Genomic DNA, 19,553 nt, shown 5'->3' with positions numbered 1-19,553 from the left:
AACTCTTCTTTATGTTGTTATCTATATTTATATTTATGTTCCTGCGTATTAATTGTATTGTTTGAACAGATGTCAATATATGTTGTCAAATTGAATGGAAGAAATTAAATGTTCATTTGAATTGAATTTAATCAAATTTTTATATGCCTTTTTATGCCAAACACTGCAGAATTAAGTGTGCCTCTCTGAAACAGGTCAGTGCTGCAGCATTAGTTAAAGGATACCAGTAGGTTTCTGCACAAATACAAAGATGTGGTGGAAACCTACATTCCAGTCACGATTCTAAACAATTTTCTACAGCTCTGAATCACTAATATTCAATAGAAACCACAAACTGAGCAGTTGTCAAAATATGGTTGAAGAGGAATGGCAGTGGGCTCTCATGGGGAATTTGACACCATTCAGGTGTTTCCCCAATAACAGGTATTGTCAATCACCAGGATTAGCCTTCAGTTTCCTGGCCTACAGGCCTTATGTAATGCTCTGCATTTTCACGTATCAACCCTTATGGAAAAGTCATTATCCTACATTTCCCTCACCCAAAGACTCTCCAGGAGACTAGGGGGTATTTCTTGATGGGACCACAAGTTTGCTGTGTGCAAGACATTTACACCCATAAACGGTATTTCCAGCAAGTCTGGTGTCAGCGAGCTATGACCTACTGCATATTGAACTGACGACCATCTTCTTTTATAGGGATCCGGTAACTTTGTCTCAGATTCTAAACAAAATCGTGGATTTAGCTCATGTTTCAATCATAATTATTAACCTTTAGGCCAGTCAGAAATACCAGGACTTTTACATGCCGATCGCCTGTCTGATTATCAAGATACTTATGATTGGAAATCAAAATTTCTAAAACCTTTTTTATAACACTACAGTCTATTGGGAAAAATGAGTATGGTAAAACCGGTCACTCAAAGATTTTTACTTTTTTGAGGCACTTCATGATCATTTTGAAGCGCACTGTTTTTTGAGGGCTTCAATATTACACCATATCACAGAAACTGATAACACGTAGGGCCATGCATCTCAGATTTGTACAACTGGAGACATTGTTAAACAATGCCTTTAACTCTGCAGAACACAAATGACCGCTGATAATACCAAGAGGATGAGGGTGATGACCTACCTGTGCATAGCAGTATGCGGCTTGTGTTCTGACCTTGTAGTAGCAGCCGGAATGGAGTATGATGTCACTCAGAGCATGGGTCGTTTCCAAGCTGGCAAACTTCTTTAAACATTCAACAGCCTACAGAGAAAAATCAGTTGCATTTAATTCACCATTTATCATGTTAGCTTTGAAAATTTTCCCCCAACCTGCTACTATTTGTAGGTTTTTCGTCTCATAAATTCAGTATATCAAGTGAGAAAGTCACAGGATTCAAGAGTGATAGTGAGCACTAAAAAAAAGAAGAGGATTCGGGGGGAAAATGGCATCCAACAACATATCCCTCCCCCCCCCCCCCCTTTGAGTAAGAAAATTGGGGAAAAATAGGGGAAAATAGAGAAAATAAGAGGAAAATCAGACAAATCTGGAAAAATCTGGAAAATGGGAGGAGAACAAAAATGGGTAAAAAAAATATATAAAAAATCTAGAAAAAAAAGAGAAAAAATAAATATATCGGGAAACCGATTTAAATCGGGTAACTATCAGGCCTGCAGGGTTACACATTGGTATGTTTGCCCTCCCCATCCCCCCAACACAGGCGATGCAGAATATTTACTAATAATACTTATAAAAAGTGAAAAGTGACTACCCCATAGGAGTGAACTAATTCAATCAATTGAAATGGACCCTGCCCACCAGAAAGCAAGGATCGGAATCTTAACTTTGTTGCAATTTAGTTTACAAGTTTTCTAAAGAATTCTTTTCACAAAATTGAAGTGGTTTGCTCCATAATCTTTCTGTAATTACAAGTAATATTAATATTTGATATTTATAAAGCGCACATATCCACCATGCATGGTGCTCAAACTATTACCCCGGCTGTTCTAGGCAACCATTTTCTGCGCTCACAGCATTCAAAGAATTCCTTCTTACCGGTACCCATTTAACCCCGGGGTGGAGAGTGGCAAATGTAGATTAATATCATGCCAAAGGACATTAGGGCTGTGGCAGGACTCGAACCATGGACCCTGTGATCCACAGTCCAATGACTTATCCACAAGACCACATTACCTCTACATGTACAATGTAGGTTGAAAGGTTAGCATTAGGGTTAGGAAATAGAGTACCGAACTAACCTAACCTAATGGTTAGGAGCCAGAGCATATAACACTGAGTTCCCATTGAACATATATTCATACAGATGGTCATATCTCAGCCAATACTTAACATATTCAATTGGTTTTCGACATTTGGACATTATTTTTGATGTTCTTTCGGAATATGAAGAAAAAATTGAGAAATTCTAAAAATAGATTTTTGATGACGTCACACTTCACCACTCTATTGAAAACCTTACCTCAAGCTGTGCTACAACGTCTCTCTCATATCTGAGCTGGCATTGCCACTGGTAATCAGGCTGGTCAAAGATGACTTCTCTCAAGAGGGTCATCTCTGTGTCAACTCGGATCCATAGAACAGGAGAATCAGGACTAAAAAAAAAAAACACAGAGACCAAGTCCTAGTTAGCATACCTGTACATATAACTTTTGTCTGCCAATGCCTCAGAGCAGACTGATCGTAATATTTAGAACTCCCAAACTATCTTAAAGTTGCTCAAGCATGGGTATATAGAGGGCAGCACACCGACGTACCCAGGGGAGCGTAATACCCATTGATTCAGTGTTATGTAGTGATCAGGAGTGATCGCCAAGTTCTCAACTTCACAAACAACTATATACCCACGCATGAAAATCTTTAAGGCCCCACTGCACTACTTACAGCTACTTGCGCCTTCTATATAGCACATAATGCCTAATCGGTGACCGTTGGTCCCCCATGATCCTCTTTTACTTATGTTAATTGAGAGCTTGATTTGATGAGATAACCACCTGTCAGTGACCTTGGAGGTTGGCCTAATCCCTCCTGTAAACTAGTACAGATGGCCTTTAACAGAGCTTAGAATTCTTACCATAGCTCACCAGCCTTTTTCAGGATTCCGATTCCTTGGAAAGCATACATAGACTAATCCTGAGAACTTATCTACGACTTTCATTCAATTTTCCTTTCTGTTATCAAAACCAAAGATTATCTGTACATTCGTACTTACTCCATCTTACTAAGATCCATGTCCACCTCTTCACCATTCTTCAATGGAATCTTCTTCTTCTTGTGCCTGGTGACAGAGAAAAGAAAATGTTTCATAACGATACAGAAAGCTGTCATTGCTTGGAATAATCATAGCATACAGTTTAAGCATCTACAAGTACCACTCTTATAATTTAACAGGCAAGTTTTAATCCACTTTTGCAGACTTTGTTAAACCCAGCTTTTCTTTCACACAGTTTCTCGCCATGTGCTGTTGAGAGATGGTATAATAATAATACACAATGCTGTGGCTCAGAATCTAACCCAATCTAGAACTTGGCAGACTGCAGTTCCAAAGAACTGGGAGGTGTTTCACAAACCTTGTCATCAGTGACAAATGACAGTTTTTGTTATAAGCTACTGAAATTCTTGCTTCTGATTGGTTCTCAGCAGATTTGTCACTGATTTTTGTCATTGGTCATTGAAAAAAGGCTTTGTGAAACGGGTCCCAGGACTGAGCCTCACACAATCCAAACTAGGACATATGATGCAAGTCATAGCAATTCAGTAACAGTGTTGCAGTAAGAAATGGGTCAATATCTATGTCATCACCTAGAAATTGTTACGTAACCATCATACTATTGTCCTTGACATACAGTAATACAAGTGCATCTATCATAGCGATGGCAACGGTTGGATAAGAACCCACGCCATTCACATGTAACATGGCTATTAGTATTTTACCCTAAATTTAAGACAGCTCCCTACCAGACTTGAGCACACTCTTTTGGAAGCATTGAATGACAGGGTTATGGTTTTCATACGCAGTCATCATAAGCTGCACACAATTATATTAGGGTGCATTTAATGCGAGCGTAAATTGCACATTACTTTTGATTGACCGTGTGATGTCACAATGCTTATCAGTAAGTATTTGGGCGTAAAGTCGACTTGGGTAAGTAATTGCTTAAATGTGATCGGAATAGAATTTAGACATTTTACTCAGGTAAGCCAAAAGCTAAGTAAAAGTTTTACGTAAAGTATAGAATTGAATACCTGCTCTGGAGACTTGTGTTGTCTAGAAACTGTTTTTACGCCTCTACATCAATAACGTACTGAATATTTACCTTCTGCTTTTGGAGTGGCATGTGATCTCTCCCTTTGTCAGGTTGTCTTCTACCTGGAGCGTGTGTTCAAATGAACCATCGAGCTCTTGAATCGTCACCTTCAGAGGGCCCTGGAAAAGAGAAGCGTGTTTGAAGAACTCGGGATAATCATTCACCTTATGAACAACCAATTAAGTATTATGAACTTTCTATCTTTCACCCCTCCCCCTCTCCCCTTTCTTTCTTTTTCTTTCTTTCTTTCTTTCTTTTTTCTCTCTCTCTCTCTTTCTCTCTCTCTTTAGCTCTCTCTTTAGCTCTCTCCATCTTTTCTTTTTGAATTGAATTGAATTGAAAATTTATTGTCCCTTACGGGAAATTCTTTTTTCACTGGTTTAACAGTCTTTGTACATATATACATAATACAGGAACAATACATAATACAATAATTATCAAATGTACATCGTTACAAACGTAGTAACATTTTGAAAGTGATTGTTGCAATGGAAATGGAACAAAACGAATACATGATTGCAGTATAACATAAACATGGCATTCCAGGTGAAAAATTCGAACATTTAGCTCGCTGTTTATTTGAGAATATAGGTGAGTTTAATATTATGAGCCCTAGCGAAAATTAAATTCAGAACAAAGTATAAGTTGAGACCAGTATTTACGTTTGAGTTCCAGACCTCCGGGCTTGTGCATTGAAGTGGTGAATGGCGTTGGGAACAAAAGATTGCCTGAAACGGGTTTTCTGTGTGCGCGGTGCGCACAAACGTATGCCTGAACGGTTAAATTCAATTCAATTCAATTCAATTCAAATCCTATACACTCATGCATCACCATCTTCTTCATCATCACCAATTTAAAGAATACGAACCTTGAGGAGTAGCTCCTTCTTTCTTTCTTTTTTCTTTCTTTCTTTTTTCTTTCTTTCTTTCTTTCTTTCTTTCCTGCTTTCTCTCTCTCTCTCTCTCTCTCTCTTCAGATCTCTCCATCTTTCTTTCTAACCATTTCTCTCACTTTCATACTGTCTTGAGAGATCTGTATAATAATAATAATAATAATAATAGTACATTTATAAAGCGCAGAAACTATCCAACATTAGGTATATATTCTACTGCGCTACAAGAGCTCCTGATATGCTTAGATTTACGGTACAGTTAATTAAAAAGAAATGTTTTCAGTTTTGACTTAAAGACGTTTACAGATGGTGATTTCCTGACTTCAAATGGCAAGTTATTCCAGAGTTTTGGGGCTGCACAAGCAAATGCTCGATCACCTAGCGTTATTTTTGTTTTGATAGATGGGATCTGTAGCAACAAAGTATCTCGGGAACTGCGCAAGTTGCGATTGTGTTGATTAGGTTTGAAATTCAACAGTTCTTTGATATAAGTGGGAGCTTGACCAAGAAGTGCTTTATATACAATCAGCAAGATTTTGAATGTTATTCTCTGGCGTACTGGTAACCAATGTAGATTTCTCAAAATTGGGGTGATCCGTGTGAATTTAGAACAACCACAGATCAGCCTTGCACAGGTGTTTTGAACCCGTTGCAATCTCACTATTTGAGAGTCAGGGATCCCATACAGTAGACCATTACAATAGTCCAGCTTATTGGTAATACATGCATGTACAATGTCTTTCGTAATGTCCTTATCTAAATATTTACGAATACGTCTGAGATTATAGATCATGTAGTATGCTGATTTACAGACATTTGTGATGTGCTCTCTCATATTCAATTCGAATCGAACTGTACTCCAAGATTTCTTGCACTAACAGATGGTTCTATTACAGAGTCTCCAATTGATACACTGTTCAAGTTGATTTTGGATGTCTGTTTAGGTGTGCCAATGATCATTAATTCAGTTTTACCATCATTAAGCATGAGCCTATTTTGCAACATCCATCCACGTACATAGTCAACACATGTTTCTAGAAGTGAGACACATCGCTCTTTAGCATGTTCATCAGGTCTGAATGATACGTACAGCTGTGTGTCATCTGCATAGCAGTGGCATGATATCTCGGGGAAATTTGTTCGAACATTTGAAATGAGATTAGCAGTGTACAGAGTAAATAACAAAGGACCCAGCCGAGAACCTTGTGGAACTCCGAAAGGCACTGGCAAATCATCAGAGATCACATCGTCTATTTTGACCTTCTGATATCTATTCGCCAAATACGACTCTATCCATTCAAGAACACTACCATCTATACCAAAACAGGTCTTTAAAGTTTCTAATAAGCAAGAATGATCTATGGTGTCGAATGCACTACTTAGATCTAATAACAGTAAAAGAGAGACTTTCTGGGAATCCATAGCCATCAATAGATCACTCTTTATTCTTAGCAGTGCGGTTTCAGTACTATGGAATTGTCTATATGCAGACTGAGTACATGGCAAAAGTGAGTTGTTATTGAGGTGATCCATAATTTGCTGGGTAGCAGCACCCTCAACCAACTTCGATATATATTTCAGATTGCTGATAGGTCTTAAGTTCTTAAAATCTGCGTCAAGACCAGGTTTTTTCAATAAAGGTGTGATGAGGGCATTTTTCCATTGCATGGGAAAATGACCAGTCGAGAGAGAAAGATTAATCAATGATGTGAACACAGGAATTAATAAGTCGATACATTGTAGAAGAAGTTTCGTGGGCATAGGATCTAAAGAGCATGACTTCTTACTGAGGTTAAGTATAAGTTTTTCAACTTGGTGCTCAGAAAGAGGTTTGAAATTGCTCAAAACATCGACATCATGGTAAGTTGCTAATGGAGAATAGGTCCTGGGTTCATTCATTGCATCTAATCTAGTTTCAATATTCTTGTGGATTTTAACGACTTTGTCACGAAAATAATCACCTAGGTCATTCACAAACTTATGTTTATCAGTACTACAAGGTATCAGGGGTTGTTTATTAGACATGTTCAATAGAGACTTGACAACATTGAATAACTTGTTTTGATTACCCTTATTTTCCATGATCAGATCTCTGTGATATTTTCCACGAGCTTTGTTCAAAAGTTTCAATGTTGCATTTCGAACAGACTTATAGTTGTCCCAATCACTATCGGCCCTAGTTTTCAACCAGCGCTTTTCAGCCTTTCTCTTTTTCCTTTTTTCTGTCCTGACACAGTCAGTATACCACGGTACTTGGGGACGTAACACTATCTGTTTAGTAACAACAGGGGCATGTTTCTCTAAGATATCACTAAGCGTAGTATCATACAACAAAGCTAGTTCAGTGAGGGTACTAGGTGTGTGCATACAGAGCTCGCTTTCAGCGATGTCTAACTTCAATCTATTCACATCAATAGCAGACAGCTTTCGAAATGATATCAGTTTAGAAGGCAATGGAGGTTTAGAAGAGTTTAGAAAACACATGACTGGAATGTGATCAGATAATATAGAACTATGTGGCCATGGTGACCCAAATACGATATCATCAGACTGACGACATATCATGAGGTCAAGGGTGTGACCGTGTACATGTGTAGAGAAATTAACCAATTGTTTACAACAGAGCGATTCGAGAAGATCTACAAAGAGTCTAGCATCTGCATTGGCAGTATCCACATGAATATTGAAATCTCCTATGATTAATAAAGGAGTGTTTGACAACAAATGACATTGAATGTAGTCATTAAATTCTGATACAAAAGATGTAACCGTCACTGGATGTGATTCAGAATAGGGCGGTCTATAGATATTAATTAGTTGCAAGCGAAATGATTTACATGAGATAGAATATTCTGCAAACTCAAAGGAGTCCTTTTCACCCGCAGCAACTTGATGGACGTTGATTGTCTCTTTATAAGCGAGACCGGTTCCACCACCACGACGGCCCATCCGTGGTTGGTGAACAAAACGATATCCAGTAGGGATGAGTTCATGCAGAACCGTTGCATCATTGTCCGTCAGCCAGGTTTCTGTAATGGCAATCAGGTCCGCGTTGCTATCACATATGAAATCATGTATCAGAGCAGTCTTGTTACAGACAGACCGTACATTTACAGAGCAAAGTTGAAAGTTCGAAGATGGATTACCATGGCTCTTCCGTCTGATACTGTTCTTTCTTTGGCCACCCCGAGATCCTCTGCGCGTTCTCCTTCGATGAATTCCAAGTGACTGAATGATATCATTGACGTCCTGGGGAAGCTGAAACCTTGGATGTCTCCATTGCAAGAGTTCGGCTGGGGGATACTTAGTCGCATGTTGAAAATGATGATCAGTATGATGTCTCACTGATGACGAGAGTGTATCACCGTCTTCCCTATCCGGCCCTGGATTGGGATGAACATCTCCAGCATGCAGGAGTTCTAGTTGGAAGGAAGCTGTACAGTTTGGATGGTAGGAAATTCTTCTCTTTAGAAAGTGCTTTCTAGTGAGAAAGTGCTTTCTGGTGAGAGGACCATATTGAATGGGCTGTACAAAAGATTCTTCACTACATTGCACAAAGTAAATCACTGAGGCACCTAAACATAGTGCAACAAAGACACTAAGATGAATAGACCTCATTGTGTTTTGATCTGTAATCCCTACATTCAAGTTCAATAAAGCAGGCTATGCACAATAGCTAATGGTACTTACATAGAAATACACAGGAATACATGGCTACCAAACTACTGGAGATACAACCAAATCCAAAAACTGATACATCAGAATATGACATAAAAACAACACTTCATGAACTCCAACTTGTCTAGTAGTTTCCAGGTTACTAATACAAAAAGATGGTAACATAAAATTGTACAAATACATAAGAATAACAAGCAATCAGGAGCTCTTTTTGGAGAGCAAGCAAAGGACATGTGCAAATGCCTATGCGCTCATCCATATTGGAAGTAGGTTGATCGATTGAAAGAAAGACACAGAGGGGGAGAGAAAGAAAGAGAGGGAAAGAGAAAGACATACAGGGATAAAGAAGGAAGAAAAGAGAGAGAGCAATCAACTCCTGCAGGATGACTCACCACATATTTGATGATACCCGGCCTGCCGGGATCCTGCCTTAGTTCCAGCTCTACGATGTTCCTCTTCCTGTTGAAGTGAAAGGTGCCCCGGAACTGAGCCATGCCCCCCTGGCACACCCATCGGTTGATGAACAGCTTGAGGTCCTTGCCAGACACCGTCGAGATGGACTTCAAGAACTGGTGAATGCAAGACATAATAACCAAATCATCATTGTCCTGCATTGTCTTGATATCAAGAACAGTTTCTGACACAAGGCAAAGATGATTTACAAATTACTGAGTAAAGATTTGAATTATTCGGTAATCAGATAACGAAATACAAATAAAGTAAAATTCTAACTCTGTCAGTAGTTGCTAACCTAACCAGTGATCAACCACAACAATCATTCTACGATTTTATTGATTCATTATATCCCACATTACATTTATGAAGACAAATATGGCCATAATCATCTACAATTTTTTTCTTCAAATGAATTTATTAAACTAGCTTTTAATTTTTCTTGGTCAACCAAGAGTTTGATATAATGATGAGATACCGATAAACACTGCTATGGGAAGCCCTCATATATCATAGCTTGTAACACAATCAAGAGATCCCCTTACCCATCACTTATTATAGCTTATAACACAATCAAGGGATATCTACCCTCTTCAATCATAGCTTATAAAGGCACTTGACCCTCATTTACAGTAGCTTATAACACAATCAAGAGACCTAACTTACCCCTGATGTTGAAATGAGCATGTTGCTCCAGGCACAGCTCATGAACTTTTGATGAGATGCTGAAGTTGCCAAGGACAGAAGTTTGTTGAAGACCTGGAACGATGAGACAAAAAAGAATTACGCAAGTTTATATAACAAGAAGAGTGGAAAGATTATTAAATTGAAATATTTTAGAAAAGAAATGCATAAAATAAATCATTGTGTGTTAAGAATTGTAAGAAATTATTGGGAAGGGGAAATTTTTGAACTTTGCAATTAAAGGAAGAGACATAGTAGTTGTATAAAGAGCTATATAAAAGCGGAACATTATTCTATAATTATTATATTATATCACAGACGCTGTGATCCTATACACTCATGCATCACCATCTTCTTCATCATCACAAATTTGAAAATGCAAACCTTGAGGAGCAACTCCTGTCCCACCCTGATCTCGATGAGCCTCATGATGAGATGGGACTTCATCATGATCATCTTCCAGTGCCTCCAGGAGACGGTGTGGGGCTGGGTGCAGGGGAAGTGAAGGTTCCCACCCCACACCGACGGCTTGGTGGTCTTGCCCAGTGATGATGACTGTGCAGATTTAAAGGACGGGGTCGCGCTATCGGCTCCGGCGTCACCACCGGAAGACTTGGAACCGGTGGAGGGCTCCTCCATGGGGTAGGGGTGGAGGACCACGCCTCCGGTCTCCTGCTCATACTTGCAGAGTTCTGTCAGCTCCTATAGAGGGAAAAGACAAAGATGGTTTAAAGCCCATCTGTACTAGTTTACAGGAGGGATTCAATTCAATTCAATTCATATTTATTTCATTTCCAACAGAAAGGTAACCAAAGATATTACATTTTTTTCATACATAATTTTTTTGGGTAACTATACAAATACACTTTGCAAATAATAAAACTATTACAAGAAATTTCTGAGGATTAGACCACCCTGCAAGGTCACTGGACAGGTGGTTATCTCATCAAATCAGCTCTCAATTAAAAAACATAAGAAAAAGAGGATCATGGGAGACCAATGGTCACCGATTATGCATTGTTTGTTATATAGAGGGTATCAACTTGACAGAATCCTCAGGTATCCTAAAAAGACTTTGAAGATGTCGGTAACATGCGAAAAAAATACCTTGGACTGGCCCATTCAAAATAAACAAACCTCAGAGAGACAAATTGAACCTCAAAAAAGGCCACTGGCCAACAAGCTAGATATATGCCATATTGCATATTCACTTACAGAATAAATCTGGGACCTGTACTCGTTGGTTCCGAACATCTTCCTCAAGCAGAGCCCAGCGAGGTACTTGGTGATACCCTTCGTTAGCCACGCATCGGCCCACGTCTCTGGGCAGATATAGCAGCCGAAGAACTGACTGGCCAGGGCCTCGGCAAGCAGACGTCGGGTCTCAAATGTCTGGTCAATGATGCGTGCCGAGTGAAGTAGGTTGGTGCTAGAAAGAGAATAATAATGAAATTTAGCAAAATAAGACGGATCCGGAAAGCAAGAAATGTCTTGTTGCTATATTTTGTTCTGGGGTTAGTATATAGTCCAAGCAGCAGAGCTCCAAAGGGACTGCTGGTACGACCGGCTGTCAACAAACATCTGTTGTTACCTGGGGAGCGTTTCGCAAAGATTCTAAGTCAAACTTAACTCTAAATTGGACTTAAAATTATGGAGAGCCATTTGTAGCCTTATAATGAAATATATTCAAAAGCAAAACTTGAAGTATTTTGGACTTTTCATAAACTCCACATCAAGAACATGAAATCTCCCATGGTAATAGAAAATATGAATGATTTGAATCATCATTTTATGCCTTTTGAAATAACTTTTACAAAATATTTTCAAAGATGCTAACAGCTTTCCATAATTGTCCAATTTTGAGATAAGTTCAACTTAGGATCTTTGAGAGAAACATCCCCCTGCAGTGGCTACTCTACACAATTGCACGATCTATACCAAGCCCTCTTACCTGAAGATTGCCATTGATGCATATGCCTGGCTGTCATCATACGCCTCGTCTACAAAGACCTGCTTGTAGCATGTGTAGGGGAAACTCGTCCCAACTGTTTCTTCATAGAACTCTATCACCTGGGAGAAGAAAAAAGGAGAGCAAATATATGATTTACCCTCAGAAAAATTCTCTAATGCTAGAATATATCATATTAAACTATTCTTCAGGGGAACTAAAAGATTTCAAAATGTTTGTGTTGGCTTCTCTTCAAAGGTCTATACCTGAACAACTTGTGAAATGTGACGACCACAATAATGATGATGATGATGATGAAGAAGTAGAAGGACAAGAAGGAGACGTTGATGATGGAGACGATGATGAAGATGAAGAAGAAGAAGAAAAAGAAGAAGCTAAAACTGATGATAATGATGATGGGTTGATGATGATGGGGTGATGATGATGGGGTGATGATGATGTTGGTGGAGTTGATGATGACAATGAAGAACATGAAGAGGAAGATGACAAGTATGAAAAAACAATGAGTGATAATAAGAGATTCAACTCACCTCGTGAAAAAACACTGTACTGTGTTGCAGAAGTGGTTTGAGCTTTGGAAGGCAGAAGTGTGTTATCTCGTGCATCGTTGGGTCGACTACAACCTCAAATGGCCTAAACATATTCAACAACAAAAAAAAATTAAAAATAAAAAAGTTTTATAATTGTATTTTGTCACTTGTCACAAGTCTCTAAATCCCACAGGGTTCCATTCAAATTAGGAGGCCTAAAAATTGTGCCACAACTTGGCCTTTAAACTGTGCAACGCCTTGGCCTACAAATTGTGCAACAACAGCCTACAAACCAAAAGTGAGGTACACCTGCATTTCAAGCAATAAAATTATCTGACAAGTTCAGATTTGTTGGAAAACACATTTGTTGCAACAGATCTATACATGTGCAGCTCACTGTTACACCATACAACACTCAACTCTTCCATCTGCAAAGGCGATGCCGGACATAGATAAAATACATTTTTAATATTTGTTAGTCTCCATACAGGAAATGCATCTACAATCTGCTTTCAAGTAAACACAGAATTTAATCTCATTGAAACATTTGATAAAGTGCTTGTTATGAATATATATGTATGATGTTATCCGTGTTTTTGTATCTGAATAAAGATTTATTTCAACAACAACAAAAATTAGTCACTATACTCACCCAACTGCGAGGGCGATGTTCGACGCAGATGTGGGCACATTGAGGATGTAATGGTACGTCTTCTTGGTCATATCTGGCGTGTAGACCGTCTCGATCAGCTCACCACTTGACACGGCCATCATGTCAGAGTCCACCGTGAACTCCAGCTTCCACGTGCATGGTTCGGAGTAGGAGTCCACGCAGGGGAACCAAAGACGGGATGAGTTCTCGAGGCTGTAGGTGAACATGTGTGCTGCCCTCTAGTGGTTGTAGAGTGGTTTTAAAGGAAAGTGAAATATCAACAATGAGGCTTACTTCAAAATATCTGAAATATCACCAATGAGGCTTACTCCGAATCATCGGGTCATCGAAACGAAAGCTGAAGATCGTGCGACCTTTCGTAGATTTGCTGTAGGGTTATTACAAAGTGTCAATTAAATTGGGCCAGAACATTTGTAGATGAGAGGGGTTGATTTAACAAACATTACCCCACACATTTTGTGTATAAAGGGGCATGTTTTCACAAAAGGTAGGGTAACGCGACCACCCGACCTGCCGTGATGATTTGAGGCAAGACTAACAATAATGGACTTCATGCACAACTTTTAATTCTCTCATAATTCTCTACAAGTATATTCCAAGAAGAGGGGTGGATGCAGGGGATCCAAAGACGGAAGTTCTTGTGACTCTACATGAACATGTGTGCTACCCTCTAATGATGATAAGAGAAAGTATCATATTTAAGGTCCATGTAATGGGATTTATGCAATTTTTAATTTATTACTGTAGTAAGGCAAAATGAATAAGGACAATAATAACAATTTCTTTTTTGTACAGGTCTTTTTTATCATGATATCACATATTCAAGTCTAAAGTGTTTGAAAAATGATAACCATGACCTTAAAAAATCAAAGATAAATTCTGGCCTTAGTTCCTAGAATCCAGAGCATAATTTCCAAAGATCACACTATGTGATGAACCCCATTACACCTGGGTCAAGGGAGACATTAGTATGGCTATTTTAAAAGATGATAGTCCTTTCAAGAGTTTGTCTCATGCTCATCTGCAACGGTTTCAGATGTTTGACAAAAAGAACAATCTTTGCAATAGGCTTTTACCTCTGCCATAGTGTCTTCTGCATCTGGTACTACAAAGTGAATCCCACCGGACGGATTCTCCAGGGAGAACTCGATGCTCAGTCTTAATGTCTTGTAATCTAAGGGTTGAACGGAGGATAAAACATTGATCAAATGCCACAGTGATTCTTAATCTTGGTGTCTTATCATTTGAAGTTAAAGTTAGGTAACTGCCATGGTGTGAAAGAGAAGCACTATTTTACCAATTGAAAGTTTCTTCTTTTTCTTCTTCAGCATAATCTATTTTTGCAGATGTATAAGTGCATGTGTGTGGCAACATCGGGATGCCCAGGTGTGGAGGCGAAAGGGTATATATACATAGTGCCAGTAAAAATGTTGTTAGAATTTATGCAAGCAAGGAATGATTTCCATAGCCTGGCCTAGAACAAAATCATCTGAATTAATAATATTGAGCATGAAACTTTTGAAACATGAACATTTTGTGAATATTGAATGAAAGCTATCTACAAGGCAAGAACCTTTTGTATATTATTGCAGATTCAGCTATGGGTCAACGTAGACTGATTGTAGTTTAGTGACAGAGCAAGTAGAACATACCATTGACTAGATTCATGGCTGATTTGGGGATCTTTACGATGAGCTCCCCGTATCCGCGATCAGACGAAACGGACGCAACCGCCTCCTTGTGGCGGTTGGAAAAGAACACCAGGTTCCGTCTGGAACACAAACAAAGAAATCAAAATAATAGTAATACAAGAGGTTAGATTTACGAAAACCCGATACCCGTTGGCCAGTAAAATGTCAGAAAAATGTTTTTCTTGTAAGAACAGTCAAGTAAAATGTTTGCTCTTTCATTAACATTTAATGAGAAAATTGTAAAGCAAAGATGTTTTCAGGGTTTCAGGGGTTTACTTGTACATGTTTCTATGCAATTCCGTGGTTATTATGTTTTTGTGTTTTTTTTTTAAGATGAAAAATCATATTTCAAGAGGCGATATCATATTATCATACTAAATATATGAAATTATACTGGTTGGCATCTCTGCATAACTACATACATTTCAAATATATATGGAAGCTTTGTTTGACTCACTGTTTCATCTCCTGCTGGCATATTGAGAGGGTGGGGTCGTTGTAGCTGATGGTTTTGGTCACGTCCCATTGGTCGTTGATTACAACCCTGTAAACCAGTGCTCAGGAAGCCCCCAGGTCAAGGGTTAAAGGTCAAGGATCAAAAGTCCACACAATTTTTCTCACTTAAAATCTTGCAATATCATATCTTAATGGTAGCCTTAATAGGCCTGTCCTCATCAGCTTGAGTTTGCCATATAACCCAATATTAAATTGCGTCTTCACCAGACCAATAGGCCCATCACAAACTAGCTTGGACGGGGCAAGTTAGCCCACTATTACCCAAATAGCCCGATATTTTGGAAACAAGACCAAGATTTCTCTGGATATTTTCTCGACCAAATATCCCGCTAATAGAAACTGCGGGCTGATGAATATTTCCCTATCATATCAGATCTGGGGAGTGTTTCACAGAGACTAAGATCGACTTTAAGTTGGATTTGGCAATACAATAACGCATGAAATCACACAGAGAGTGCTCCAAATCTGGTGCGGTGTACGCAAAAAAAAATTTAAATATGTTTTCTCATGTTATATCTTACTGCTAGAATAGACCTTTTTGTTCATGATACATTTTTTTCCATGTTCTCCCTCTCTCAAAAAGACTTCCTCTCAAATTATTTTTCTTCCATTTTTTGCTAAAAAGGATATTGCATTGTTTGCAGTTGAGTTTGATTCTGTTCACTCCAGCTCTCAGGGGAAGCAAATGTAGTTCGGTGAAACCCTGAAGAAGAAAAAAAAGAGATTTACAAAATTACATATATTTTACACTATTCAGCCATGAAAAATGCTTTTTTCTTTCACACTCTTTGTACATATAGCTTCCTTTTATATCGTCTGATGTCAGCTTTCCTGTTCATTCTAGCGATTTCTTCTGATGAGTGCAAGACGAAAAACAAGAAACTAGTATGTTGTATAATGTACAGTATACAGTAGGCTTGCAGTTGCTTGTGGTGCAACCGCAGGCCTACTGTATATCTACACTGTACATCACCATGCAAGCCGATACTTATAAGCAGTATCTAGTATGTCTGTATTTGATGCTATTCTTCAAAATTGCTAATTGTTATTAGGTAATGAAAAGTGGTTAGGACTTATAAATCATCTTCATCCAAATCATATAAATTTGAGATTGAAACAAAGATCAAAATGTCTTACAGTACGAGTTCTCACATAAGGGATACGATTCCGCAAAGGGTTGTCCAGAAGTGAAGCTTTATTCTTCTTCTATTTTGGAAATCATACTGAAATGGACAGTTAATGGCTTATGAGAAATCACAACTCAAGTCAAGTATTTGATAATATTTGATAACAAAACATTATCACATTGTATTACTAGCTAAGATCACAAGTCTCTTAGACACAGACAGCCATGCTAAATATATAAAGGTAACAAGTTGATTCCATTTGCTAATAAAAAAATACCAAGCGTTACAAACTATTTGTATGACATTTTATTTAGTGTTTCAGAGTATGGTTTGTCAAGTCGAGAGGAAAGTCCTGACAGTCACATCTCAGTGACTGAAATCACTCTTTTTTTTCCTCCAAGGCAACTTGGGGGAGCATACTCAGAAATATTTGATATTTCCTTTATTGTTTCACAATTTTGTTTTTACTATAGATTATTCAAATAATATAACACTAAAAAACATAAAAAGAGGGCTCTGAGAGAGAGCTGAACACCATGAAACAGTAGGCCCATTATAAGGACTGCCTTCATCAGCCCGAGATTGCCAAATAGCCAGCTATTTCTGATTTGGGAAAAAATCCTGAAGTTACAAATCGTGTCTTCATCAGCTCGAGACTTGACCTCATAACTTGAAACTCGAGCTTGAGAAATTAGCTCGAGATATTTTGCTCAGCGTTCACGCATAGTGTGAGTCTTCTGGCTGGTGAAGACGCACAGGGAAAAAAGGGGGATATTTTGCAAACTAACCCAAGATATCTTGGGATGATTATCCCAACCAAATATTTGGGGTGATGACGACGCAAATTTACTGGATAAATTTGCGATCGGGATAGTTCAAATAGCGGGATATTAGAGGAACCATTTATTACTGGTCTACTTACAACAATGGATCTCCTGTTGAAGTTGATTGCTGTGATGCATAGTATCTGGTGACTCGTAAAAATAGAAACAAAAAGACAATACAAGTGGAAAGTTAGCATTTGAAACATTAAGAACTTGAATTTGAAATTGGATTCTGAAATCTACACATAGATCTTGAGATAGAGTCTATCTCATGAATCAAGATTCGTTCTGATGGCAATGATAGCAGTCATAGCACAAATTCTAACAATGGACTTCATGCTTCTTTTGAGGCACTATAAAGTACACTGTAATCAGTATATATGTAGGACCCCTTGCAAGTAATCAGGAAGAATTACAGACAAGTCAATGAGAAACACATTCCAAGCAACGGTATTTCCGGCAACAGAAATGGAATCAAAATTTTCTCTGCTTTTTATTCTTTCTGCTGTTGTATTAATGTGAAATTCATCATTGAAAGAGTAGATCTATCATACAGCAGGTTTTACAAAATATTGCGTGAATGTACTGCAGTACAGTGTTGACTATCGTAATATTTAATATATGATGGGGTGACCAAAGTTCACAGACATTTTAGAACACAATACAAAATGTGATAGACGATCTATGATTTCTCATATTCTACACAAATTTATTTATTTCAATTATTACCGAATAGACGGCAAAGTTTTTTGCTACAGATTGGTTCAACTAAAAACAATTATCGCGGAAGGATTTTGGAGATATTGGGATCTAAAAATTTGATGTCCGATCGTGCGTGCGCGCTGAATCTAAAAAAGTCATAAAAACAACGAGAACTTCACGCACAGGGGTTTACAGTTGGTTTATCAAAAAATGTGATGCATCAAAAATAAGGTAATGTCATAATTTGCAAGGCAAGACATCATACAATCAGTTGGTACCACTTTTTTCTTACAATTTTGAGGAAATCTGCTCTCAAATTGAAGATTTTCAGACCCTTATTGGTAAATTGATAATTTTTCGGAACGGACGCAAAAGGTTGCAAAATTTGCCGATCTTTTGTCAATATTTTCACAACTTTGTACACAATTCCAAAGAGAATTTCATATCTGGGTAAAATTAATGTTCCTCTTTCCATTGGTGATATCCGATTTTCGAAATCTTACTGATTTTTTGAGATAGCGAACTTAGGTCACGTGCGAACTTTGGTCACACCACCATACAGCCAAGATAGTAATGCTGCTATGCCTACCAGTATGTGTGATTTTACTTATAATTTCGATTTCCATTCATTCGATTTCCATTCATATTTTTCTAAACGGACGCGGACGCAAGCAATGCAAAGACTGGAAATTTGCTGATCTTTTGAGAATATTATCATAATTTTACAGTCAATTCTAAAGAAAATTTCTACACTAGTTAATCTTACGTTCCTCTTTCTATTGTTGATGTCGAAATCTTAACAATTCTTTTAGAAATGGAAGTTGGAACTACTATCACGCGCGAACTATCGTCACACCACCAAACTTTGCGTGTGGGACTGAGTCTGAGACATTTTAAACAGATATTCATAATGGCAAATAACGTTTCAATACGATGTAGAAGACTAAAAATGACAAATAAATTATACTTATAATCTGAATGCCCTCGACGTCTCATAGGACTTGTCAGGTTTCCTTGCGTTTTTACTCATTTTTACGGCATATTCATGACTTCCGAAACCGTAAACTTTGAATCAAGTTACGCGTACGGGGTCTGCAAGAAGTCACTTCAAAAAGAAAAAGAAAAAACTGTACACATACTAGACTACACTAAAGTAAAGCGACTAGCTAGGGGGTGGGGGAGGGGGGGTGGGGGTCCGAGTGGTCTTTGGTCTGAGTTAGCCCGGCTCCCCTCTAACACACATATACACACACACACACACACACACACACACACACACACACACACACACACACACGCGCACGCACAAACAAATGAAAAAAACACTGGTGGGATGTGAGCCATTAAACAATAAATAATATATTTAACATAACAAATTAAAACAATAATCGAATCTATAATACAATTAAGACTTTCTTTGTGTTCGACGCTCAATTCTCTATTTATAGGCTAAATGCAGAGGCTGCGCTTCGCCTGGGGCACAGTGTCCTCCCCCCTCCC

General features: G+C 38.3%; 1 protein-coding gene across 2 annotated transcripts in view; it reads right to left on the bottom strand.

Moving 5' to 3' along the window:
* Positions 1-19,142, bottom strand: part of LOC588654 (transcription initiation factor TFIID subunit 2) — a 29,539-nt gene extending 10,397 nt beyond the window's left edge. For both annotated transcript variants that reach the window (XM_030983178.1, XM_030983177.1), the window contains exons 1-17: positions 19,025-19,142; positions 17,450-17,504; positions 16,031-16,103; positions 15,342-15,438; positions 14,846-14,964; positions 14,270-14,367; positions 13,173-13,411; positions 12,521-12,623; positions 11,973-12,091; positions 11,237-11,450; positions 10,406-10,723; positions 10,004-10,096; positions 9,277-9,453; positions 4,324-4,433; positions 3,219-3,284; positions 2,469-2,601; positions 1,133-1,252 (exon numbers count right to left, since the gene is read on the bottom strand). In XM_030983178.1, the coding sequence (XP_030839038.1) occupies positions 1,133-1,252; positions 2,469-2,601; positions 3,219-3,284; positions 4,324-4,433; positions 9,277-9,453; positions 10,004-10,096; positions 10,406-10,723; positions 11,237-11,450; positions 11,973-12,091; positions 12,521-12,623; positions 13,173-13,411; positions 14,270-14,367; positions 14,846-14,964; positions 15,342-15,438; positions 16,031-16,103; positions 17,450-17,504; positions 19,025-19,083 (2,193 nt within the window). In that variant the 5' untranslated portion in view covers positions 19,084-19,142. The remainder of the gene's footprint in view (positions 1-1,132; positions 1,253-2,468; positions 2,602-3,218; positions 3,285-4,323; positions 4,434-9,276; positions 9,454-10,003; positions 10,097-10,405; positions 10,724-11,236; positions 11,451-11,972; positions 12,092-12,520; positions 12,624-13,172; positions 13,412-14,269; positions 14,368-14,845; positions 14,965-15,341; positions 15,439-16,030; positions 16,104-17,449; positions 17,505-19,024) is intronic.
* Positions 19,143-19,553: the final 411 nt, after the last annotated feature.

Source organism: Strongylocentrotus purpuratus, unplaced genomic scaffold (genome assembly GCF_000002235.5).
Source record: "Strongylocentrotus purpuratus isolate Spur 01 unplaced genomic scaffold, Spur_5.0 spur5_scaffold_13, whole genome shotgun sequence".
In the NCBI taxonomy this organism is placed as follows: domain Eukaryota; kingdom Metazoa; phylum Echinodermata; class Echinoidea; order Camarodonta; family Strongylocentrotidae; genus Strongylocentrotus; species Strongylocentrotus purpuratus.
This window is presented reverse-complemented; position numbering and strand designations above follow the sequence as displayed.